Source organism: Eubalaena glacialis, chromosome 15 (assembly GCF_028564815.1).
Source record: "Eubalaena glacialis isolate mEubGla1 chromosome 15, mEubGla1.1.hap2.+ XY, whole genome shotgun sequence".
Taxonomy (NCBI): Eukaryota; Metazoa; Chordata; class Mammalia; order Artiodactyla; family Balaenidae; genus Eubalaena; species Eubalaena glacialis.
The window spans coordinates 68712885-68737699 of record NC_083730.1 but is presented as its reverse complement, the minus strand read 5'-3'; the positions used below and the strand labels follow the sequence as shown (position 1 = coordinate 68737699).

Here is a 24815-nt window from a genome sequence, read left to right as displayed (position 1 = left end):
CCCTACAAAAAGGAGAAGAAACACTTATCACAAACCCTAACCGGACTCTATCTAGGGTCTCCCACGGGATTAAGAGGAGTAATGCCCTACAAAAAGCCATTGGCTCTCTAGTTACTAAAAATGAAGAAGCACAAAGGATATTTTTTAAAATTCCATTCATGAGGGCATCAGAAAGAATAAAATACTTAGGACTAGGATTAGCCGAGTAGGTGAGAGGCTTATAAACTGAAAACTACAAAACATTGCTGAGAAAAATTAAAGCAGCTGTAAATAAGTGAAAGGAGACCTGGGTTCATGGATTGGAGGACTTCATCCTGTGAAGGTGTTGATCAATCCTGCCCAACTGATCTGCACGTTCAAAGCAACCCCATCACGTGCTCACTTCTCCCAGTTTAATCCCCAAAGGTCCACAGATCACCCCGCTCTGGTTCTTTGGGAGGAAGGTGGAAAAATATCTGTTCTTTTGGACCTAGATATTAGATACCCAACCCCTGGAATTCTACTCCATGGCGAAGACAGGCATCAAAAGGCCTGTGCCACCCTACAAATGACAGAATATAGAGATCCATAGGCAGACACACTCCCAGTAGGGTGAAGAGCAGTCATGTCAAATTGGAGTAGCTGGTAGCCCTCCACCTCTGCACACACTTGGTGAGAGAAAGAGTTACCATGCTCACCCAGCCACATCTCCAGACCCCACCCATCCCCTTGGAGAAGTAAGTGTCCCAGGTGACTGACTACGTTCATGAGGAAAAGAAAGCCCCCAGACCCAGAAGACAAACTGGTATACTCCCCCCAGCAACACAGCCTAGCCTCTCACAATCGCTGGGGTCTGGCTGCAGTAAAACACTTCAGCATTCACATAATATTAACAGCTAGTATTTATTAATAACAAACACTTCATTATTCTCATAACATTAAAAGCTAATACTCATTGAGTGCTAGGGATGGGTAATATGGTAGGCTGCATTCCAAAACTTGGCACATGTTAGCCATTTAAAAAAAAAAAAAAGGCCTGTGCCGGGTGGGCTGAGGGGACCCGACAGGAGAATCTAAAACAACCACCACAGTGACAACGTCAAACTGTAAGAGAACCACGGAGAATTAGGATGAGGTCTGAGCCACTTTGATACTCACAACCTTACACCTTTTACATGTCTTAAGGTGAAGGTGGACCCGTAATGACCCCAGACCCCTGGTAGGGGCAAACTCACCTGTCAGGTGATCCTGAAATATCTGAGAACAATCACCGTGCAATTATTCCTTCTAATTCTCCCTTTTTCTCTTAAGTGTTAAATCCTCCTTATCTTCAAATTTGATGCACACAAAATTGCATATTTTTCCCACTGTAGCAGAGGAACTTTGTTTAATAGGCACCAAAGCATCTAGTGTGGATCTCTGTCTGACAGGATTTGAGGCCTCAGACACAGATAATGAGAAAGGAACACAATTACCACGCACATTGTGTGAAACAGACACTGTAGCAGCAACTCTGAAATGAATATAAAATCACATTTCATATCACACTGTGAGAACAAGAATTTTGTGGCCGTACTTCAAAACTTCCTGGAGAAGTTTCCTCTCCCCACACTCGTCTTCCATCCTAACCGCCCTCGCCTGCTCTCCCCAGTCCTTCTGCTCCAGATCAGACCGTTTAGGGAAATTCGGATAAAAAACGCTCCATGATGTTCACACCAACGTGCTCAGATACAGTATAATTTTAATTTCTGATTATGAGTCACATGTTTTCCTATTTTTATCTGATGTTTTGGAAGAATCTCAAAATTTAATGGTTGTATTATTACTTTTCTTCTAAAAAACTGCAGGTACATTGAAGCCACCCTAGTTTCTTGATGGCTTCTCAGAGAAAAGGGGAGCTGCCCCCCACGTCTGGTGCTGGTCTGGATGTCAGCATGCCCAGCCCGGATGCACTGGACTGTTGTGACCAGCAATGTTGTCAAAGAATGTGTCGGCGGAGACCCCGGTCCCTCCACAGACCACACAGGACTCTGTGGGTCTGCACTGGGTTTCCTGCTGGAGGAAGCAGTGCCCACTGATCCTCCACAAGTAGCAAGAAGTGATTCCACTGGGGAGGGAGTGAGGGTCATAGTCACGGGATGAATGTGATGTTTGGGATGAACTAGATCCCTGGGGCCAGGAGGTGGAGAGTACATCCATTTGTAACTCAGCCTTCAGGCTCTGCAGAGAAGAATTCAGGTTTGAGAAACGTAGGACGTGGGGGAGCTGATTAGGGGAAGGATGCCACCCCCATCACTCAGTGTCTCATCCCCATGCTGTCCTCGGTCTGTGTGAAGTCCCAGCATCTGCCTCCTTCGAGACCTCCCCCAGGGGACATCAGGTGACACTGGGCACAGAGAGACAGGAAGCTGATTTGCATGAGGCCCCTCCTCCTCCTAATGGGTCTGGGAGGCGTGAAAAGGCCCGAGGACCCCACACTCCAGCCCAGGAGGCTGAGGAGGCCGTGTCCTGGGAGTGTCCCCACCATGGCCTGGATGGCGCTTCTGCTCGGGCTCCTCGCTTATGGCTTAGGTCAGGCGCTGGGACTCTGCATCCTTGGGGGCACCTACAAACAGGGCCTCAGGGGATCTTGTCTCCATAACAAGCCCTGTCTCTCTCCTGTCGGTTTTAGGGGTGGATTCTCAGACTGTGGTCCAGGAGCCATCAGTGTCAGTGTCTTCAGGAGGGACGATCAGCCTCACCTGTGGCCTTAGCTCTGGGTCAGTCACTACCGGTTACTACCCCAGCTGGTACCAGCAGACCCCAGGCCAGGCTCCCCAAACTGTTATCTACTACACAAACAGCCGCCCCTCTGGGGTCCCTGGTCGCTTCTCTGGATCCATCATTGGGAACAAAGCCGCCCTCACCATCAGGGGGGCCCAGCCTGAGGACGAGGCTGACTATTACTGTAGTCTCTACGTGAGTAGTGGTAATTACTATTGCACAGTGATATAAGCCCATGGGGAAGTGCTACCAAAACCTACTCATGTGCTCAGAGGGCTCAGCCCTGAGAGGCAGGAGAGGCAGAGAGAGGGTGGAAATGGTCAGCACCCCGTGGGGAGTGAGGCTCCAGGGCCCCATCTCCTGTCCAGTGGTTCATGGCCACGTGCCTCCTCCAGTCTCTCCCAGGTGTGTCCATCTCTCCAAGGGGACCCCTCTCTGACTATAGATGGGGAGGGGGCCCAGCTCCCAATCATATCAACCAACAATGACACTGAGGGACCCCAGTATGACCAGCACGACTATTCTTGTCCAAAGAGAATTAACAGACATATCCAACTTCATTAATTTGATGATGGAGAATAAATTAATATTTATGATTTTTTCATATAAGCACAACAGCTAGATCCATTGCACATTTGCTGATCTGTTTATATACCACATGCTTATAGTCATTGCATCGTGAAGCTAATGATGGAAAATAAGCATTTAAAAAATTCCATGTTCGATGGTGTCCTAGAGACAGTTCCTGCTCTTTTACAGCCTTTTCCCACACTTTTTAGCTTTTCTGATTTTGAGCATCACTTAATTAAAGCTGACATAGTTTTATATGTAATTTTATATATAGTTTTATATTTTGTAATGTAATATTAAAATTCTTTTACATTTTACTGATGACTACATTGGTAGATTTTTAAATATGTGTATGTTTCATTTTGGAAAGTGTTGCTTTCTGAGAAATTGAACAATTAGTGTCTATCACTAAGGGTGCTCACAGTACAGGGCGTGGCCGTGGATGTTCATGGACTGACAGTGACCAGCCATCAGCCCAGGCCCCCAGCATCACTTCCACCCAGAGCTGGACTTTGACCAGGAGCAGCAGGGGGCGCTGTGGGTCTCCCCAGGGTCTGCAAAATGGGCGCCCCCTGCTGTGTGACCCCCCCAAACTCCCAGGTCTGGGGCGTTGGGGCCTGTGTGTGTGATGGGGACTCAGCAGTGTGTCCTCTCTGCGCTGGGCAGGGTTCCTGCTCACAGGTCACTGTGGGTTCCGGCCGCTGCTTCCTCCTGCTTCCTCCCAGAGGTCAAACTCTGAGTCTCACCCATCTCACCCCAATTTCCTAAACTCACCCATCTCACCCCAATTCCCTAAACTCACCCATCAAAGGAAGGGAGTTGAAAGAGATCTTGTCTGCACTTTAGAAAAACAACGACCACAACACAACAGGACTGAAAACGGGGCTCTGAGGCCATGAGGGACAGTGTGGGACAGTCCTGAGATGGCCCCTCCCCACTGGGAAACTGCTCAGGACTCCAGGGGGTCCAGCCATCCGTGTGCTCACTGGGCCACGCTGACCTGCCAGGACCCGGGGGTCACCAGGAGCCAGGCACCTCCCCCCGGGTCCCTCCTTCTCCCTGTGGGCACCCAGGGCAGGGTGGCCAGGAGCACAGACAGCAGGTCTATGTGCAGATGTGACTCTGCCCCATGTGGATCTGGGGGGATAGAAAGGGACTTCGGGGAGCACGGTCCCCACACCAGCGCTGAGGGCTCCGTGTCTGAGGCTCCACCGTGACCTGGGCGCCCCTCCTGCTCACCTCCTCTCTCCCCACATGGGGGGACGACCTCACCTGGGGGTGGGCCGGGGACCCCCAGCTCTGCTCCTCAGCCCTCTCTCCTGCACAGGGAGCAGGGTCCTGCTCTCAGCCTCCTCTCTGTCCCCTCACAGCGACCGCGTCCCCGGGACAGACGGCCACACTCTCCTGCCCTGGAAACAGCAACAACGTTGGCAGCGAGGGGGCAGCTTGTGCAGCAACACCCTGGCTGGGTCCCCAAACTCCTGACCCGCAGGAGTCACAACCATCCCCCAGGATCTCAGGGAGGTCCTTGGGCTCCAGGTCAGGCGGCGGGGCCTCCCTGAGCATCTCTGGGCTCCAGGCCGAGGCCGAGGCTGATTATTCCTGCTCAGCCTGGGACGGCAGCCTGGCTCCTCACCCGGTGCTTCACGCCAGGGGGCTGGTGAGCCCCGAACCCTGAGCTCCCGGCTTCACCGGGCACGTGGGGCTCACAGAGCACCGGTTACTGTCCCCGGACAAGACCGGGCTGGGTTCCCACTGACACTGATGGGTGCGATGCCGGTTATTAAAAGTAATAATGTCAGTGAATGGAGCTGAGGCTGTATAAACATATGCACCTTCACATGCACTAAGACTTAGTAAAAACAGGATTTCAGGGTTTAATTAAGGGGATAATCTTTTCCCTGACTTTTCTTTCTGTTCCATTTGAAGGAGCTGGAGTCACAAGTTCAGAGGGTCCACTTCCCTGACCTCGAGTGAGCGTTCACCAGCCTCACCAGCAGCCACCCTCTCCCTTCTTCTGACCTTGGCACGTGCCCTGACCTCTGGCCCGAGGGCTCTGCCTGTCTCTGCAGGGGGATCACCTGACTCCTCCCTCACATTCCTGCTGACCCATCACAGCTTTGTTCAGGCTCCTTTGTTGCCACCCCTGAGCACACCCCAACCTGCACACAGGACACGTCACCACGTGTGTGGCCTGCTGCTCCCTGTCACTGTCCTTTCATACACACGTGCAGTGTTTGCACAGCGGGCAGGGCTGGGCTGTGGGGCTACAGTTCACAGAGATGCACATTTTGGAAATAAGGTCAGTTTCCATGGAGACGAGAGTCCCAGGGTGAGAGTATTCCTGTCTCCAGGGTGGACCTGGAAAGGCCCCGTCACCCCACTCTCCTGGGAGTAACATCAGCAAAGCCTGCTGTACAATGGGACACCCTGCAAGGGGGCTGGGACATCCCAGTGGCTGGAGGAGGTGCCTGTGGCCAGCAGGGGGCGCAGTGCAGAGTCCCAGAGAGGGGGCTGGGCCAGACAGCGGGGAAACCACTCAGGGCTCCAGGGCGCTGGGCAAACTCTCCTCCCTGATGTGGGACCCTCCTTCCTGTGAGGCCCGGTCACCCAGGAGCTCCTGGTGGCCTCCCTGACCACAGGGTTCAGATTCGGGTCACCTCCTCCGAGTCCTCTGTGGGGTCTTTGCCACGTCTGGGTCAGGGAGGGGCTGTTAGAAGGTGAGGAGTCAGAAGGTGTCTCCAAGGAGGAGCGGGGCTCCTGGGAGCGTCTGTGCCGACGGTGAGACATAGCTTGGGGGCAGAGGCCCCACAGGGTAACCTGTGTGCACTTAGGCGTGTGTGAAGAGTGTGTATTAGCATATTACAAATGTGTCGTTTATTTCTATTTTATGTGGGTTTTGCTATTATTGGTGTTAAATTTATTTTTTTAATGTCTTAATATAAAACACAAGTTGTATATTTGAAAAAATGACATTTAGATTCAGTATCGATTTATTAAACCGGTATAAATATTTCTTTGTTGACATTTTTTTTGGAACATTTGGATCAATATTCATTGATAGTGGTTTGTCAGTGTTCCTCTTTGGTGTTCAATTTATCTGGTGTATGTATAACTGTTTTAACGGCTGTCTCAAAAGAACTAAGAAATTTTACATCTTTTTCAATGTTTTGTAATAAATACACAAAGCAAATCTATTGGAACCATATGATTGCTGAAGGTTTCTTAGCTATTCCCAATAAAATGTATATATCATATCTTTCGGGAGAAATTCAATAATACATTTTTTTACTTTGGAAAGTAGTGCGTTTACGTATTTTCTCAAATAGAGCCAATGTTGTATCTTCGCTGAAAAGCATGCATTTTAATTTCTTTTTTTCTACCAGTTATGTGTTATTTTTTCCATTTTCCACATGTTACCAGCTGGCGGCACTGTGTGACTGCCCTGGGGTCCCTGCACGGCTGCTCAGGGAGGACCTTTCACTCCAGGAGCTGGGCCTGGGGGCGGGGCCTGTGCTCCCTGGTGGGGACTCAGCAGTGTGTCCTCTCTGGCTGGCAGAGGCCCCTGAGCAGGGACCTGCGTGGTCTCAGCAGGTGCTTCCTCCCAGGGGGTCCCAAGGGGGAAGCCGCCCTCCATCCCCTTGAGTCTGGGCTGTGAGCTGAGCTCCAGCACCAGGGCTCAGGGAGGGGCTGGGCGGGCCCTGGGTGGACACCCGTTTGCATGGGAGCCCCTCCTCTGGCAGAGGCTGGGGGAGAAAAGGAGGCCTGGGGCAGCCCAGCCCCACTGTGGGGACCAGGGGGCTGTGAGCACCATGGCCTGGACTCCTCTCCTGCTCGTGCTCCTGTCTCACTGCACAGGGAGGGCCAGGCCCCGGGGACCAGGTCTCAGTCCCCAGCCTGCATCAGCCCCTATGGCTCAGACTCCTGGAATCTTTCCTCCAGCTCCTGCCCCATCTCCCCGCTGTGTCTGTGTCTGCAGGTTCCCTCTCCCAGCCTGTGCTGACTCAGCCGCCCTCCCTCTCTGCATCTCTGGGAGCATCAGCCAGACTCACCTGCACCCTGAGCAGTGGGTACAGTGTTGCCAGCTGTACTATATACTGGTACCGGCAGAAGCCAGGGAGCCCTCCCCGGTACCTCCTGTCCTACAACTCAGACTCCATTAAGGACCAGGGCTCCGGGGTCCCCAGCTGCTTCTCTGGATCCAAAGAGGCCTCGGTCAATGCAGGGCTTCTACTCAACTCTGGGCTGCAGCCCGAGGACGAGGCTGATTATTACTGTGCAATCTGGTACAACAGTGCTCCTCACAGTGACACAGGCAGATGGGAAAGTGGAACAAGAACCTTAGCCTGTCAGAACCTTGTTCATGACAACTTTTAAATTTCACATTAAATTGTATATATACAAAGTGTACTTGGAAGTACATTCTGGTTTGTAATGGATCTACTCCCAATTTTTAATTCAACCCTTCTTAGTCTCCTAAAAACTTAGAACAAAAATAAAACAAAATAATTCACGATGGCACTGAAATACTGCCTGCTTATCCATGTGTAAGCAACCAGAGAGGTAGATCTGGCCTTTCTTCTTACTATAAAGAAATGAGTCATTCCTTGTTTTATCTTCAGCAGAGCCCGGGGACTAGCCCAGCAGGTGGACTGTCCACTACAGCGTGGACTCTGCTCCTTGAGGGTCAGAGCAGAGAACTTGAGGTGTCAGGGGTACAGCTGACACCTGTCAGGACCCAGGGGACTCCCGGGAGTGGGTTCTCCTGAGCCCACAGGTGCTGGCTGTGTCCTCCTCTCCTCTCTACCCCACTGGAGGATTTCCAACACTGCAGGGTGGGGGTGGGGCTGGGGACCATCAGGAGCAGGGACTCCCCAATATGTGCCTGTGTTCCTCCCCCTGTGACGCTCCTGATGAGCCCAGATCTGAGAGCACCTTCTCCTGCACAGGGAGCAGGAGGGACATGGGGGTTATCATGGCAATAGTGACAAGAGATCCCAGGCAGAGCCCCTACCTTTATGACCTAGGACACAGGTGAGTGACATTGGGGGTTCAGCGCTATTCTCTGGCTCCTGGTTTGTCCACACGGCCTCCTTGATCGCCTCTGGGCCCCATCCTGATTATCACTGTCACATATCTAATCACTACCCACCGCCACAAGGGACTCCCATGCTCTGGGGAAGTGAGATAAAAATCTGCCCTCCACACCCCTGTCTGACCCTGACTGTGACCGATGCCAGCTCAGCTTTGGCCTCTGCTGTCACTTGTGCTGTTGAATCCCGAGACTCTCATGCTTTCATCCTGGTCCATCTTTATGGCGTCAGTGAAAATGTCTCTGTTCCTTACTGGTCTCCCAGTGCAAACACAATGACTCTGGGCCCAGATGCGAACGATCCCTCACAGGTACTGGGCAGGATGACAAGGAAGCAGAGGTCCAGCATCTGTGCCCTGGGAGACCCAGGGGGCCTCTGCCAACCCCCTGCATGTCCCTCTCCTGGTCCAGGCTCTGTGCTCCTGCCCTGAACCCTGACACCTAAGCAAGCTGGCTTCCTCCCTTTCTCTGGAGCTTTCACTCTGAGGAGCTCCAGGTCCTGGGAGACCCTCCCCATTAAGGACACGGCTCTCAGACCCGTCACTTGCTTACTTTCTCCTCTTTCACCTCATGACCTGTCATACCTTTCCCCCTCTGGTCCTTTGTTTGGGGTGATATTGGATAAATATCACTATTTTGGACACAGACCTTATATACCCACCCCTATTAAATCTATGGAGTTTAACAAATGAACTTGACCCGGATCCAATAAGATCAGGTAACAGGACATAAGGGTTTCTAAGCCCAGCAATGCAGGGGGAAGCCCCGGAAAGGAGGAGAGTCCCATTTATAGTCACAATCTTTATATCAAACATTTTACTGAGAAAGATTATGAAACTAGACTAAAAATATCTTACATACATCAGAGTCGCAAATAAATACTGTCAGTATCATTCAGCGGTTAACGAGACCCATGGAAGTAATCAAGAAAAAGACACATTTTCCCCGAGAACGTCATATTCTCACGGCAAAGATACAAATGAAAACAGAGCCGTGCAATCGGGGCTGGGACGCTACCTGGAGACTCTTACAAACACAACAGCAACCACATATCAACCTGGGAAGGTAACTCAGACAGAATCATGACCAGGTATGACCCACGGGTACTCCGGGAATCTTAAGCCTGGCAGTTGGTTCAAGGTGGTTATGTTCTGGTAATGAACCCGGGAGCAAGGCAGAGCAAACTCAGACATCAGGGAATCCTGAAACATCTGGCACATCAGCATTCCATTTAGGAGTCTGGAGGTCATTAGTGACCTGGAGAGATTAATGTCTCAGCCCTAAACTCCACAGAGGGGATGCATTCTACTTACTGCCCTGGGTGGTGACATCAGAAAGATCCAACTGCCTGTGTCAGAAAGCCCTTCCAGGAGGCTGCATGTGTGAACTGGGGGAGGATGTGGGTGTGAGCCCAGCAGGGGACACTGCGGGCCTGGTCCTGAGAGCTCAGGGTCCTGGGCCAGGCAGGCTGGGAACACCCTCCACTGGCTCTTGCCCATGTTGGGCAGCAGTGTCCTCACTGGAGGGTGACCTTCCTGCACCTGGGCCCCCAGGGGACACGAGGGCTCTCAGCTCTGAGTAACACGCTGGCCTCTTATTTCCTCCTCCTCCGTCACGGGGTCAGTGCCCAGACCTGCCGTTCAGGTAAAGACAGACGGACAGTCACACAACAAAATAAACTTGCTTCAATAAACTTGACCTCCAGTGGTACCTGGACAGAGGCTAAGAGACCCCTGGGGAGGGACCGTCTCCATGGCAACAACCAGGTCTCACGAGCAGGGCCCTGGGGCTCCTCCTGCATGACCTGGATTCCTCTCTTCACCTCCTCACTCCCTGAACTAAGAGTGTCCTTTAGGGGAAAGTGACAACATGTGGGTTTGGGGGCATTTGTACTGCCCTGTGTTCCTGGCATCTGGGCACAGGGGGTGGGGCATCCATTCTTTCTGCCACCTTCTAACCCTCCTTCCAGGGCCTGGGCCACATGCTGATGGCTCTGCTGTGTACTGTGTCTAGGTTTGATTTTAAATTGTTTGAAACTTATATAAAAAATAGAGGGCACGTAACCTAAACTCATTTTCTCATTCTAGCAAATAAGTGGAGCCCAACCCAACAGGGGCAGAGTCAGATTTGAAAATCACAAGACTCTCATTTCTGATCACAGCTGATGGTTGCACAAATGACTCAACATACGAGCCAGTAGAATCCATGTTCTATCCAGAAAGACTCCCCTTGACCCCCAGGGAGGACGCGGTCTGAGACCAGGGTGTGTTTGCAGCCCCTGGTGCTGACGATGGATTTGGGGGAAGTGGGGGAGGAGGCCCTGGTCTCCCCGCATCAGCTGTTCTCAGAGACAGAAGCTCCGCCCAGAGGAAGCTCCTCCCTGAGTCAGGCCGCGTCCCTCGGGACCCACAGGGGGCACTGCTCTGCCTCCTTCCTGCCTGGGAGGGGCTCCTGGGGCTCTGGGTGCTTCTCCCACATCCAGCCTCTGCATCCCTCCATCCACACTGGGTCCTGATCCCCCCAGACCAGCCCCAGTGGAGAAGTGAGTGTGACCCCTGGTGCCTGGAGAAGGCCTGAGACACCCTGCGCAGGTGCAGACCTGCGGGGTCCTTGCTGCCGACAGGACTCCCAGTGTGTTCACGGTGAACGTGTGATGAACGCGGGGGCCCTTTGTCTGCCGTCATGTACTTTATTTTTTATTTTTCACTGTTGTGTTATTTCTCATTTTCAACATTTAATAGTGACTTATGGAAACTAACGCTGCTTGTGGTTTTGCTTCCTAATTCTTTTTCTTTTGTGTTTATACTCCTTCTCATCTAAAAAAACATGATAGATATGAAATTACCTATTTTCCCTACACTATCATCAATACATTTGTATAATAGGAAAATAATTTAGTATGAATATTTTTCTCCTATATGAGTTGAAGTTCTCAAACACATGTGAAAAAAATCGTGTGAATTTTATTAAACAGCTAATTTACCACCAAATCTAACATGAATAGTAAATCCTATTATCACTTTACACTGAGAGAAGTGCCAATTTTGTTCCTTATCTTCCCCAGTTACTGGAGAGATTCTATCCTCCTGCTCATTCTCCTTACACCCTCCTTAATCCCTGGTCCACAATCCTTCTTGTTACCTCTGCTCCACAGCAAACAGTAAATGGAAAGGGGTTTTTAAACTTTCCATGACATTCACTACAAGTTGTACATACACAGTGTTATTTTTATTTCCGATAATGAGACACAAGTTTTCTTGCTTTGTTATATCTGATATTGCAAAATATCTCATAATTTCATGGTGATACTGTGACCTTTCTCTCTCAAAACCTGCAGTTAAATTGAAGGGACTCCATATAATAGATGCTTCTTAGAGCAAAAGTTGTTGGAATTCCAAGCCTGGCTGTGCAGTTCTGTGTGTCAGCACCCCCAGCCCTAGTCCCCCAAACCACTCCTGGGACAGAGCTCGGGGCTGAGTCAGGGGAGACCCCTGTCCCCTCACAACCCAGACATGGGCTGTGATGTCCCAGTGGACTCACTGCTGGAGAAGGAGTGACTGCTAAGCTCCTCCAAAGAAGACAAGCAGGGGTTTCACTGAGGAAGGAAGAAATGTCCCAGGGATGGGGTGAGATTTGGGATGGACTAGATTTTGGGCAGGAGGTGAGGACACCCCATCTCCTCCTGCAGCTCTCAGGCTCTCCAGGGAAGAGATGGAGGACCGAGGTCACCAGGGTCATGGGGAGAACATTTGGTGAAAGATGTCACCCCCATCACTCAGTGTCTCATCCCCATGCTGTCCCCGGTCTGTGTGAGGTCTCAGCATCTGCCTCCTTCAAGACCTTCCCCAGGGGACATCAGGTGACACTGGGCACAGAGAGGCAGGAAGCTGACTTGCATGAGGCCCCTCCTCCTCCTAATGGGTCTGGGAGGCATGTAAAGGCCTAAGGACCCCACATTACAGCCCAGGAGGCTGAAGAGCTGGCGTCCTGGGAGTGTCCCCACTATGGTCTGGATGGTGTTTCTGCTCGGGCTCCTCACTTACAGCTCAGGTCAGGGGCCAGGACTGTGCATCCTTGGGGGCACCTACAAGCAGGGGCTCAGGGGACCTTGTCTCCATAACAAGCCCTGTCTCTCTCCTGTCAGTTTTAGGGGTGGATTCTCAGACTGTGGTCCAGGAGCCGTCACTTTCAGTGTCTCCAGGAGGGACAGTCACCCTCACCTGTGGCCATAGCTCTGGGTCAGTCTCTACCAGTTACTACCCCAGCTGGTACCACCAGACCCCAGGCCAGGCTCCCCAAACTGTTATCTACAACACAAACAGCTGCTTCTCTGGGGTCCCTGGTCGCTTCTCTGGATCCATCATTGGGAATAAAGCTGCCCTCACCATCACGGGGGCCCAGCCCAAGGACGAGAACAAGTATTATTGTGCTCTATATGTGGGCAGTATGTTCATGTAGTGATTTATATCCATGGGGAAGTGCTAAAAAAAATCCTCATATGCTCAGAGGGCTCAGCCCTTAGAGACAGGAGAGTTATGGATTAGAAAAAAAAAGAACAAACTAAACCCAAAGCTAACAGAAGGAAGGAAATGATAAATTTTAGAGCAGAGAAAAACCAAATAGAGAATACAAAAACAATAGAAAATCAAAACAAAACTGAGTAGGTTCCCTGAAAAGATTTTTTTAAAAATTAGACAAACCTTAGTCAAATTGACTAAGAAAAAATATAAATGACCCATATAACTAAAATCATAAATTAAAGAGTAAGCATTACTGCCAATTAAACAGAAATAAAAAGGATTACATGAGAGTTCTATGAACAACTGTACACCAACAAATTAGATTCTGTAGATGAAATGGACAAAATTCCTAGAAATGTACAATCTACCAAGACTGAGTTATGAAGAAATAGAAAATGTGAATAGGCCTCAAACAGGTAGAGAGATTAAATCAGTAATCAAAAACTTTCTAGGAAAGAAGAAACCAGAACAAGATGGCTTCACTGGTGAATTATACCAAAGATTTTAAAAAAAATTAACAATTTCCTTCTTAGCGCAGTAAGCAGTGCATCAGTCTCATAAAAAAAGAATTAACAAAAATCTTTCAAAAACTCTTCCAAAAAGTTGAAGAAAAGTCCAAAACTACCTAGCTTAATCTATGAGACCAGCATTATCCTGATACCAAAGACACTGCAAGAAAAGAAAACTACAGACCAATATACCTTATGAAAACTGATGTGCAAATTCTCAACAAAATACCAGCAAACTGAATTCAGTAGCATATTAGAAGGATTCTACACCATGACCAAGTGAAATTTAGTCCTGGAATACAAGGATGGTTCAACACACAAAAATCAATCAATGCAATACACCATATTAACACAATACAGGAAAAAAAAAACCATAATCACCTCAACTGATGCAAAAAATCACTAACAAAATTCAATACCCTTGCATGATATAAACACTTAACAAACTATGAATAGAATAAGCTTACCTTAACATAACAAAGGCTACATATGAAAAACCTATAGCTAACCTTATATTCAATGGCGAAAGACAAAAAGCTTTTCCTGTACTATCAGGAACAAGACAAGGATGCCAACTTAGAAATGAAGAAGTAAAATTATCTCTGTCTGCAGAGAATACAATCTTATATGTAGAAAACCTTAATAATTCCACCAAAAAAAGTTAAAATATAATTCAGCTAAGTTGCAACGTACAAAATTGACAGACAAAAATCTGTTGCCTTTCTGTACACAAACAACAAATATAACCAGAAAAGGAAATGAAGAAAGTAATTCAATTTACAACAGCATCAAAAGAATACAATACTTAGGAATAAATTTAACCAAGTTGGTGAAAGACTTTTTCATGGAAAACTACACCACACTGCTGAAAGAAATTAAAGAACACGCAAATAAATGGAAAGACATCCCGTGTTCATGGATTGGAAGACTTAATATTGTTAAGATGTCAATACTACGCAAAGTAATATACAGATTACTTGCAATTCCTATCAAAATCCCAACAATGCTTTTTGAAATAACAGAAATATGCATCATAAAATACATATACGATCTCAAGGGACCCCTCAAATAGCCAAAACAATCTTGTAAAAAGAAGAACAAAGTTGGAGTTCTCGCACTTTCTGATTTCAAAATATACTACAAAGCTACAGTAGTTAGGGGACTTCCTTGGCAGTCCAGTGGTTAAGACTCCATGCTTCCACTGCAGGGGGCACTTAGTTCCTGGTCTGGGAACTAAGATCCCGCATGCAGCACAGCACAGACCAAAAAAAAAAAAAAAAAAAGCTATAGTAGTAAGCCTATAGATAAATAGAATCAAATAAAGAGCCTAGAAATAAACCCTTACGTACATGGCCAAATGATTTTCAACAAGGGTGCTGAGGCCATTCAATCAGAATAGGACAGTCTTTTCAACAAATTGTATTGGGAAAACTGGATATCTACATGCAAGAGAATGAAGTTAGACCCTTACCTTATACCAGATACAAAAATAACTCAAAAGTAGATCAAAGACCTAAGATCTAAGAGCTAAAACAATAAAAATCTTAGGAAAAAAATAGGAAAAATTGTCACGATACTGGATTTGGCAATGGCTTCTTGGGTATGGCACCAAAAGCACAGGCAAAATAAAAAAATTAAAAATAGATAAATTGGGCTTCCCTGGTGGTGCAGTGGTTAAGAATCTGCCTGCCAATGCAGGGGACACGGGTTCGAGCCCTGGTCCGGGAAGATCCCACATGCCGTGGAGCAACTAAGCCCCTGTGCCACAACTACTAAGCCTCTGCACCACAACTACTAAGCCCCTGCACCACAACTACTGAGCCTGCGCTCTAGAGCCCTCGAGCCACAACTACTGAACCTGAGTGCCACAAGTACTGAAGCCCGTGCGCCAGGAGCCCATGCTCTGCAACAAGAGAAGCCACCCAATGAGACGCCCGGGCACCGCAACAAAGAGTAGCCCCCACTCGCCGCTTACCCTGCGCCCAGCAACAAAGACCCAACGCAGCCCAAAAAATAAATAAATTTATTTTTTAAAAAATAGATAAATTGAACTTCATTAAAATTAAAAATGTGTGTTAGGCCCTGCGGCTGCTGCTGTCGGCACGGAGAAACTGTTGGAGCTGGCAGCCTAGGAATGAATCTCTTCTCAGCCTCTAAGCTCACCTGGTCAGAATCCTTGGATGAGCCTGTGGGACCCTTCCCTCTAGCCCTGTGGTTTGGAACCAGTGGCTTTGGGACTGTAAGAGACTTTCAGGGGCTAGACTTTCAGGGGCTGCTAGATTCATCCCTGATGGCATCAGGCACTGCCAGCCGCTCAGAGGATGAGGAGTCACTGGCAGGGCAGAAGTGGGCCTCCTCACAGGCTTTGGGCACCATCCCTAAATGGAGAAGCTCTTCCAGGTTCATCAAGAGAAAGAAGTTTGACGATGAGCTGGTGGAGAGCAGCCTGGTTAAGTCCTCTACCCGGGCGAAGGGGGCCAGTGGGGTGGAACCAGGGCACTGTTTGGGGAGTGAACCCTCCTCCAGTGAGAAGAAGAAGGTGTCCAAGGCCCCCAGAACCCCTGTGCCACCCAGCCCAGCCCCAGCCCCTGGACTCACCAAGCGTGTGAAGAAGAGCAAACAGCCACTCCAGGTGACCAAGGATCTGCGTCACTGGAAGCCTGCGGACGACCTCCTGCTCATCAATGCCGTGTTGCAGACCAATGACCTGACATCTGTCCACCTGGGCGTGAAGTTCAGCTGCCCCTTCACCCTGCGGGAAGTCCAGGAGTGCTGGTACGCCCTGCTCTACGATCCTGTCATCTCCAAGCTGGCCTGCCATTCCATGAGACAGCTGCACCCAGAGGCCATTGCCACCATTCAGAGCAAGGCCCTGTTTAGCAAGGCTGAAGAGCAGCTGCTGAGCCAAGTGGGATCGACCAGCCAGCCCACCTTGGAGACCTTCCAGGACCTGCTGCACAGACACCCCGATGCCTTCTACCTGGCCCGTACTGCCAAGGCTCTGCAGGCCCACTGGCAGCTCATGAAGCAGTATCACCTGTTGGAGGACCAGACAGTGCAGCCGCTGCCCAAGGGGGACCAAGTGCTGAACTTCTCCGATGCAGAGGACTTGATTGATGACAGTAAGCTCAAGGACATGCGAGATGAAGTCCTAGAACATGAGCCGACAGTGGCTGACCGGTGCCAGAAACGAGAGATTCGGCAGCTGGAACAGGAACTGCGTAAGTGGCAGGTGCTAGTAGATAGCATCACAGGCATGAGCTCTCCGGACTTTGACAACCAGACCCTGGCAGTGCTGCGGGGCCGCATGTTGCGGTACCTGATGTGCTCGAGAGAGATCACCCTAGGCAGAGCAACCAAGGATAACCAGATTGACGTGGACCTGTCTCTGGAGGGTCCAGCCTGGAGGATCTTCCAGAAGCAAGGTGTCATCAAGCTGAAGAACAACGGAAATTTCTTCATTGTCAGTGAGGGCCGGCGGCCCATCTACATTGATGGACAGCCTGTGCTGTGTGGCTCCAAATGGCGCCTTAGCAACAACTCTGTGGTGGAGATTGCCAGCCTGCGATTCATCTTCCTCATCAACCAGGACCTCATTGCCCTTATTTGGGCTGAGGCTGCCAAGATCATGCCACAGTGAGAAGTGGTGGCAGGACCCATGGGCTCTCTCTGGCCTCAGTTTCCCCTGCCATCCCAGAGCCCTGGAGCTGGGAATTCAGGCTCCTGGAAAAACCAGAGGGGGCTGCGGGAGACTCAGCTCCTGGCCCCTTGATCTGAGCCTCTGCGGGAAGGTGGGGCTGGCCCTGGGGAAGCCCCTAGAGGCTGGGACCCTCAGGCTTCCTTAGTGCCAGAGCCCCTCCCCTTCTCTCTCTGCAGAGGACCCTACCCTTTCCCCCAGATTCCCACCTTTGCCCCGTGTCTCCAGCTGATTAGCTTCAGACTTTTCCTTTATTATTTTTCTTTTGTAAATACAAAGCACTGAGTTCCAAAAAAAAAAAAAAAGTATGTTCACCAAAGGACATTACCAACAGAGTGAAAAGGCAACTCACAATGGAAAAATACATATGTGTGTGTGAGTGTGTGTGTGTATAAAGCTTATATCTGATAAGGGTTTAATAATATCCAGGCTATATAAAGAACTCAGCACCAACAACAAAATAAAATATGGGCAAAGACTTGAAGAGACATTTCTCCATACAAATGGACAATAAGCATGTGATAAGATGCTGAACACCACAAATCATTCAGGGAATGCAAATCAAAACCACAGTGAGATACCACTTTATATATAGAATGGTATTACCAAAAGCATAGAAAATAACAAGTTTTAGAAAGGATGTGCAGAAGCTGGAACTCTTGTGCATTGCTAGTGGGAATATAAAATGGTGTAGCCACTGTAGAAAACAGTATGGTGGTTTCTCAAAAAATTAAACCTAAAATTACTATATGATCCAAATTTAACTTCTGGGTAAGTGCCCAAAAGAATTAAAAGCAAGGTCTCCAAGAAATATTTGTGCACCTATGTTAATAGCAGCATTATTTACAATAACTAAAGGGTGGAAGCAACCAAGTATCCATCAACGGATGGATGTATAAACAAAACGTCGTATATACAGACAATGGAATATTACTCAGCCTTAAAAAGGTAGAAAATTCTGACACATCCTACAACGTGGATGAACCTTGAAGACATTCTTCTACGTGAAATAAGATGGTCACAAAAAGAAAAATCTTGTATGATTCCCCTAAAAGAGGTACCTAAAGCAGTCAAATTCATAGACACACAAAGTAGAATGATGTTTTCCAGGTGCTGGGTGAGGGGACAATGGGCAGTTACTGTTTAGTGGGTATGGAGCTGCAGTTTGGAAAGAAGAAGGTTCTGGAGATGGGCGGTAGTGATGCTTGTTCAATAATGTGAATTTACTCAATGCCACTGAACTGTGCACTTAGAAATGATTAAAATGGTAAATTTTATGTTATGAATATTTTACCACAATAAAAAAAGAGGAAGGTTTCTATTGTGTGCAGTTTCCAAGAGCAGTGGAAGAATACACGACTAGGAAGGTGTGCGTAAGTATCCAGGATATCCTTCCTTTTATGCTGGCCCTGTGGCACCCTAACAGGCCAAGAGACTTGGAGATGCCTCATTACAGGTGACTCAGAATGATGTCGTCAATGTGATAAACTGATGTGAGTTGGGATCCTGCAGAGTCTGAGGGTACCCAAGAACACCAACTAAGCCTGTGCGCCACGACTACTGAGCCTGTGCTCTAGAGCCCACGCACCACAACTACTGAGCCCACGTGCTCTAGGGCCCATGTGCCGCAAGTACTGATCCCGCGTGCTGCAACTACTGAAGCCCACGTGCCTAGAGCCCGAGTTCCGCAACAAGAGAAGCCACTGCAATGAGAAGCCCACGCACCGCAACAAAGAGTAGCCCCCGCTCACTGCAGCTAGAGAAAGCCCGCGCATAGCAACGAAGACCCAACACAGCCAAAAAATTAAAAAAAAAAAAAAAAAAAAACTAAAAGAAAAAGAATTGTTGGCAGATGAGAACCTAAGAGAGGTCTCTGACATCAAGAACTGATGAGTTATGAGGATTATGGAAAAATGCCAAGCAAACACACATGAAAAGACCTTTTCTCACCTGCACTCTCCTCCAGCTCCTGCCCAGGCCCATAGGCGCACAGCAGATATGCCCCAGGCCTATGGTCACTTGTCTGACATCCCAGTAGCCGTTTCCTTTAAAAGTAACTAAATGTATTGGCCTGGGGAGATTGTTTGCATAATTTCTCCTGTAGGGTTTAGGGACTGGCAATTCCTGGCCGGCCAGAGAGGTGTCAGGGCTCCAGAAGACACACCTCTTGGGGTGTCTACATCATGGTCCAGACACCTTTGCTCCTCTTCACACCCGTCGCTCACTCACAGGTCAGAGGGAGACCCTCTGAGCTTTGCTAGCAGAGGACCATGGAGGTAGTTCCTGCCCCATCGTGGCCCATGACCGCTCCCTGACATTTCCATCTCTGTCACTGCTTGTAGGACTCACTTCCCAGGCTGAGGCGATTCAGGAAACCTTACTGACCACAATCGCTGCTGAGAAGGTCACACTCATCTGTGGCTCCAGTGCTGGGGCTGTCACCACCAGTAACTATGCAGATTGGGTCCAACAGAAGCCTTACCAGGGTCGTTTGATTGGTGACCACACTCACAGAGACCCAAGTGTCCCCAAGCTGTTCTCCGGTGCCTTCCTTGGAGGCAAGTCTGCGCTCACCATCCCAAGAGCCCAGCCTGAAGATGAAGCGTTTCACCACTGTGCAGCCTGGTTCACAGGTCACCACCACAGTGACAGCTCAACAGAAAAGCGACACTCGAACCTCCTGGCTCAGCTCAGTGCCCTGCCCTGAGCCCCTTCCTTCTTCTTAGTTCAGAGGCTGGTTCTTGGTTTGGGGCCTCAGGATGGTCAATGATCATGCCTCAAAAGAAGTGGGTCACATTTAGTGTTTGAGCTTCAAGGCTATAACTGCTGAACAGGGAGAACAGTGTCCCACTTCCTTTCTCTCTCTGGGTTGCAAGCACTATTCTCTTCCGACATTATTTCTCCCTCCTTCCTTAGCAAGGAAAGCTCAGTAAAGCTTTGACACACAGACCTGTGGCTGCCTTTCCCTCTCCCGAGCTCTTGGTGGGCATGGGACAAAGCCCTAGTAAATAACATAATCTAAACTCTGTTGCAGGACTTCTGGAAGGCTTCTTTGAAAAGACAGGATAGCTCTGCTTTGGGTATATCTGTATAAGCTCCTACTGAACAGAACCCTATGCAGATATCAACTACACATTCTGGACAAAGTATTGAAAAGCAACTATCTGAACGACCTGGACAGTGAAGAAAAACAGGAAGATGCTGGTTGGAAACTGATACTTTGAAGAAGGGTATGGTGAAACAGTTTCCCGATTTTTATGGCTTTTAGACTAGAGTCAGTAGGAATTGCCGTGGCTAAACCCCTAAAGAAAACCCACAGTCTGTCTGTCCTGAAGACATAATCCACAGAGTCCAGAGAAACCACAGCCACTGGGAAAGAAGGAGGAAATCCTAAAAAGAGAAGAGCCACTGAGGGGAAACCTGAAATTTTTGTATAATTTCTGCCTAACTCTCTGACTCATATCTGAACCGGGCATGTGGTAGGCAGTTCCCAAGAAGCCTAAAGAAGAACAAAGGGATTGACTGGATTTGAACTACCTACCATCCAAGAGGCAGGGTTTCCAATGTGAACCCAACAAAATTACTGCCTGCTTTAAAAAATCAAAATTAGTAGGAGAGGGCTTCCCTGGTGGCGCAGTGGTTGAGAATCTGCCTGCCAATGCAGGGGACACGGGTTCGAGCCCTGGCCTGGGAAGATCCCACATGCCGTGGAGCGACTAGGCCCGTGAGCCACAACTACTGAGCCTGCGCGTCTGGAGCTTGTGCTCCGCAACAAGAGAGGCCGCGACAGTGAGAGGCCCGCGCACCACGATGAAGAGTGGCCCCCGCTCGCCGCAACTAGAGAACGCCCTCGCACAGAAACGAAGACCAAACACAGCCAAAATAAATAAATAAATAAATAGTGTTCCCTTCAAAAAAAAAAAAAATTACTAGGAGAAATATAATGGAACCCCAAATCAATATGATATAATATTCATAAAGTTCCAAATACAATCTCAAATTATTTAGCAGCAAAGAAATGTGAAAACATGCCTATTTCCTATGAGACAAGATACTCAGGAGATAAATCTTGAGATGACCCAGAGGTTGGAATTAGCAAACAAAAATTTTAAAGAAGCTCTTATAATTACATCAAATGAAATAATGTTCCTTAATTATAAGAGGACGTCCGTGCATTGCAGAATTTCCCTATAGCCCCTTCTTGTTTTTACCTAGTTACAATCTGTCCTCCAGCAACTCTGACGCTCTGCCCCATCTCCTCCAGATACCCTGTTGTTCCTTCCGCCTCTGGCTGCCGCAGCCCCTGAGATGTGGAGCTACTGCTCTGTCTACTCGTGACTCACTTTCCAGACCTGGGGCTCCTTGAGCAATGGTCATTTTGAGCATGGTGGGAGGTCCAGGATTCCTGACCATAGGGGTCAGCAGTGAATGAGCTGTCAGGCAGTGCCCTGTTGAGCCCAGGCAGAAGCCTCTGGACCACCTGGACTCCTCTGCTGCACATGCAGAAGCTCAAAGAGCCTCAGAGGGGTGACGGGCTCAGCCCCACCTCTGGTGGTTCCTCCCATGCCATGGGGACCAAGAGATCTACCACAGCCTTCCTCGTGGAGAGGAGAGGGGTCCATCGACACATACAAAATTTGCAAGGAGCTCCCATTTTCTGATACTCATTCTTTTATGGATCCTGCCTGTCCCCAAGTGCCCTTGTACTTGGAAGGAAAAGAGCTCTGCCCTATGCTCTTCCTCCAGGAACCCGATGTATGGGCTTGACAATGTGTCACCCAGTGCCCTCCTTCAGAACCAAGACTCTCTTCCCTCCAACTTCCAGGAGTATTTGCTGCTGATAGCTAACAGCCACGTCTCTCTCTGGTAATTCCCTGGCATTAAATGAGCTGACCTGCACGAAATTACACCCCTCACCCAGGGGCGGCCACATCAAATGATTGCTTGTTGCAGGAGCACAGAGGCCCAGCCACCTGCCACAATTTGCAATAAGTCTGAAGGACCCTCCCACCTACAAAAATCCACACGGCACCAGTTGAGGCCTCTACTGCTACTCCAGTGCAGATCAGTTTCTTCTGCTGTGCCATCCCCTTCCCTCACTCCTTTATAGGTCATCTACAATAAAACCCCTGCACGAAAATCTCCAGCTCGCAGATATTTTCCTGAGGAACCCACCATAGAAGAGTTACATTTTACATTGCCATTGATCTGGTGAATGCATACTTTTCCATTTCTATCGAGAAAAAAGATTGAAAGTAATCCATAGTCATAGGATGGACTAACAGTATAACATTGATGTTTTGTCCCAGAGCTACACTAATGCTTCAACTCTAAGTATCCCCAAGGGACTGGGCCATCTGGACATTCCACAGACCATCAGGCCAATCCGTTCTATTGAAGACATGGTATAAGATATGGCAAATACAGTAAAAACCTTGGTATAACTGTTCTAGACAAACCCTGTAAATTTTAGAGGTCCATCATATCGATGAGCTTCCTAGGGGAACATTAGTCTGTGACATGACAGGACATGCCCTCCAGAGTAAGACCAATTACTGCATCTCACAGTTGCCACCCTTAAAAGAGAAGTACACACTTAGTTGGCCACTTCAGCTTCTGGAAGTCTATATTCCACTGTTGGGAATACTGCTCCATCAGCTTACCGGGTTATACAGAGGCTATTAGGTTTAAGGTGGCCCAGAGCAGACAAGTGCTCTGAAGCTATGAGGCACACAGCCCTGCCATTCGAGTCCTGTGACCCAGCCCCAAATACACGAAGTATTTGGCAAGCCTAAAAGAAAAATCATAATGTAGCCATCCAGTTTTCTGAAGCAGCAGAGAACTAAACACCATTCAGAAATCAATCCTGTCAACTCTACCTCAATTTTTAAAATTTTAATGTTTTTAAATTAAAAAATAATTTTAAAAAGAAATTGAAAATTCTGGTAAGAGAAAGAAAGAAAGAAGAAAGAAAGAAATCAGTTCTGAAATGCTACCAGGCCCTGGTAGAGACCAAGCATCTGACCACGGGACAGTCAGCTGCCTATGTACCCACGTTCCTGAGTGGGTCCCTGAGGAGCTGAGACAGCAGGAGAATCCAGGACCTCGGCTCCTCTACTCCACAAGCAAGTCTAATGTGTGTGAATTGGAGTAAAGAAGAAACAGAGGTGGTGATTCATTCAGGCCTCCTCTTCCTGAAATTCCTCCATCCAGTTCCTGCCTGGGGCATCCCAGGCACTGACCTCAGAGAGACCTAAAAACTCCAGACCTGAGGGAAGAGGGGTTGCGGAGAGGAGCGCATCCGTCAGTGATAGTCTCAATATGGCCACTAGAGGGGGCTGTGAGCCGGAGCCTGGGAAAGCCGACGGCTGTAAACCGGTCCTCCAGGCTCCCACTAACTCATGGTCACAGGTGAGGAACAGATCAGCAGCTGTGAGCTGGCCGCCTTGCGGACTGTTCCCCGGAAGAAAGTGCATCTGCACGAAGGCCCCGCCCCACAGGCTGGTGGGAGTTATAACAAGAGCTGTGGAGGCTGACTCTGCTGAGGGCTCTGGAGAAGCACAGCCCGGGGCATCTACACCATGGCCTGGGCTCCTCTCCTGTTCACACTTCTGGCTCATTGCACAGGTCAGGGGGACATTGGGCTTGGAGGAGGGGGGGAAGTTCACCTCCATGCCCCTGTCCCGTCTCCTGACCTTTGGTCTCTCACCTCTTTTCAGGGGCCACTTCCCAGGTGGTGACTCGGGAAACTTCACTGTCCACAACTCCTGGAGGGACAGTCACACTCATTTGTGTTTCCAGTTCTGGGGCCATCACCACCAGTAACTATGCCACCTGGGTCCAACAGAAGCCGTGTCAGGCCCCCCAGGGTCTAATAGGTGGTAGCAGCACTCGGGTTCCGGGGGTCCCTGCCCAATTCTCCGGCTCCCTGCTTGGAGACAAGGCCGCCCTCACCATCTTGGAGGCCCAGTCCAAGGATGAGGCTGAGTATTACTGTGTTCTGTGGTTCAGCAACCATTTCCACAGTGACAGATGCAGGTGGGGAAGGGAGACATAAACCCCCGGGCTCAGCCTCACCTTCTGCTGTGTGCAAAGCTGAACACTGGAAATGTGTCTGGTGTGTGAGAGGGACGTGAATCTTTGGCGGCCAGGGGGCAGACTGTGGGGGGCATCCACTGAGATGGCTGCAGTGACCCCCCACTTCCTGGTATTCCTGCCCTGTGTGATCCCCTCCCTCAAGTGGGGGCGTACCAAGTACTGGGCAGTGAGTTTGAGGATTTCAGGCTGATCAAGGAAAAAGACAAAAAGTACGGTTACAAGAGGGCAGTAACACATAGAGAGTTCTGTTTGGGCGACACAGAGAGGTGGACTTTTCAGAAACAGTAAACCTTCCAGAAACAGTGGTGCAGGGCCAAAACTAGAAGAGGGCAAAGAACTCCCAGGTAGGAAAGGAATCAGAGAGGGACTTACTAGTCTAGGATGAATCATTCAGCAGCACAGCCAGGAATCTCCTGGTCAGACAGCTACAAAGGGCAGAGCAGTTTGTGATCCTTATAGCCCAAGGACTTCTCTCATTTATGACAAGCAAATGTTAAGTGCAATTTCATGGGGTATGCAAAGCAGGCAGGCTCTAAATGGCTATACATATGCTTATTGGGTCTATATTTAAAGCAAATGGACAGGTG

The 24815-nt window shown here is 49.0% G+C and overlaps 2 protein-coding genes and 2 gene segments (V, D, J or C); all 4 read left to right on the top strand.

Moving 5' to 3' along the window:
* Positions 1-7124: 7124 nt before the first annotated feature.
* LOC133075173 (uncharacterized) lies at positions 7125-10981 on the top strand. Its single transcript, XM_061169251.1, has 5 exons — positions 7125-7194; positions 7292-7627; positions 8558-8715; positions 9913-10048; positions 10929-10981. The coding sequence occupies exons 1-5, from the start codon at positions 7125-7127 to the stop codon at positions 10979-10981; spliced, it is 753 nt and encodes a 250-aa protein (XP_061025234.1).
* A 1427-nt stretch (positions 10982-12408) lies between these two features.
* On the top strand, positions 12409-12862 carry LOC133075874 (immunoglobulin lambda variable 8-61-like). The segment is given in 2 exon segments: positions 12409-12454; positions 12555-12862. Coding segments are annotated over 2 exon segments (354 nt in total).
* A 2843-nt stretch (positions 12863-15705) lies between these two features.
* LOC133075873 (microspherule protein 1-like) lies at positions 15706-17073 on the top strand. The gene has a single exon (XM_061170274.1). It carries the CDS (start codon positions 15724-15726, stop codon positions 17071-17073), a length of 1350 nt encoding a protein of 449 aa, XP_061026257.1. The 5' UTR covers positions 15706-15723.
* A 6638-nt stretch (positions 17074-23711) lies between these two features.
* Positions 23712-24187, top strand: LOC133075172 (Ig lambda-2 chain V region-like). The segment is given in 2 exon segments: positions 23712-23757; positions 23850-24187. Coding segments are annotated over 2 exon segments (384 nt in total).
* Positions 24188-24815: the final 628 nt, after the last annotated feature.

Coding starts and splice junctions, on each gene's coding strand:
- LOC133075173 (XM_061169251.1), top strand. CDS start 7,125: ATGGCCTGGACTCCTCTCCTGCTCGTGCTCCTGTCTCACTGCACAGGG. Junction 7,628..8,557: donor TGCTCCTCACAGTGACACAG/GCAGATGGGAAA, acceptor ATGCCAGCTCAG/CTTTGGCCTCTGCTGTCACT. Junction 10,049..10,928: donor TGCCCAGACCTGCCGTTCAG/GTAAAGACAGAC, acceptor TGATCCCCCCAG/ACCAGCCCCAGTGGAGAAGT.
- LOC133075873 (XM_061170274.1), top strand. CDS start 15,724: ATGGCATCAGGCACTGCCAGCCGCTCAGAGGATGAGGAGTCACTGGCA.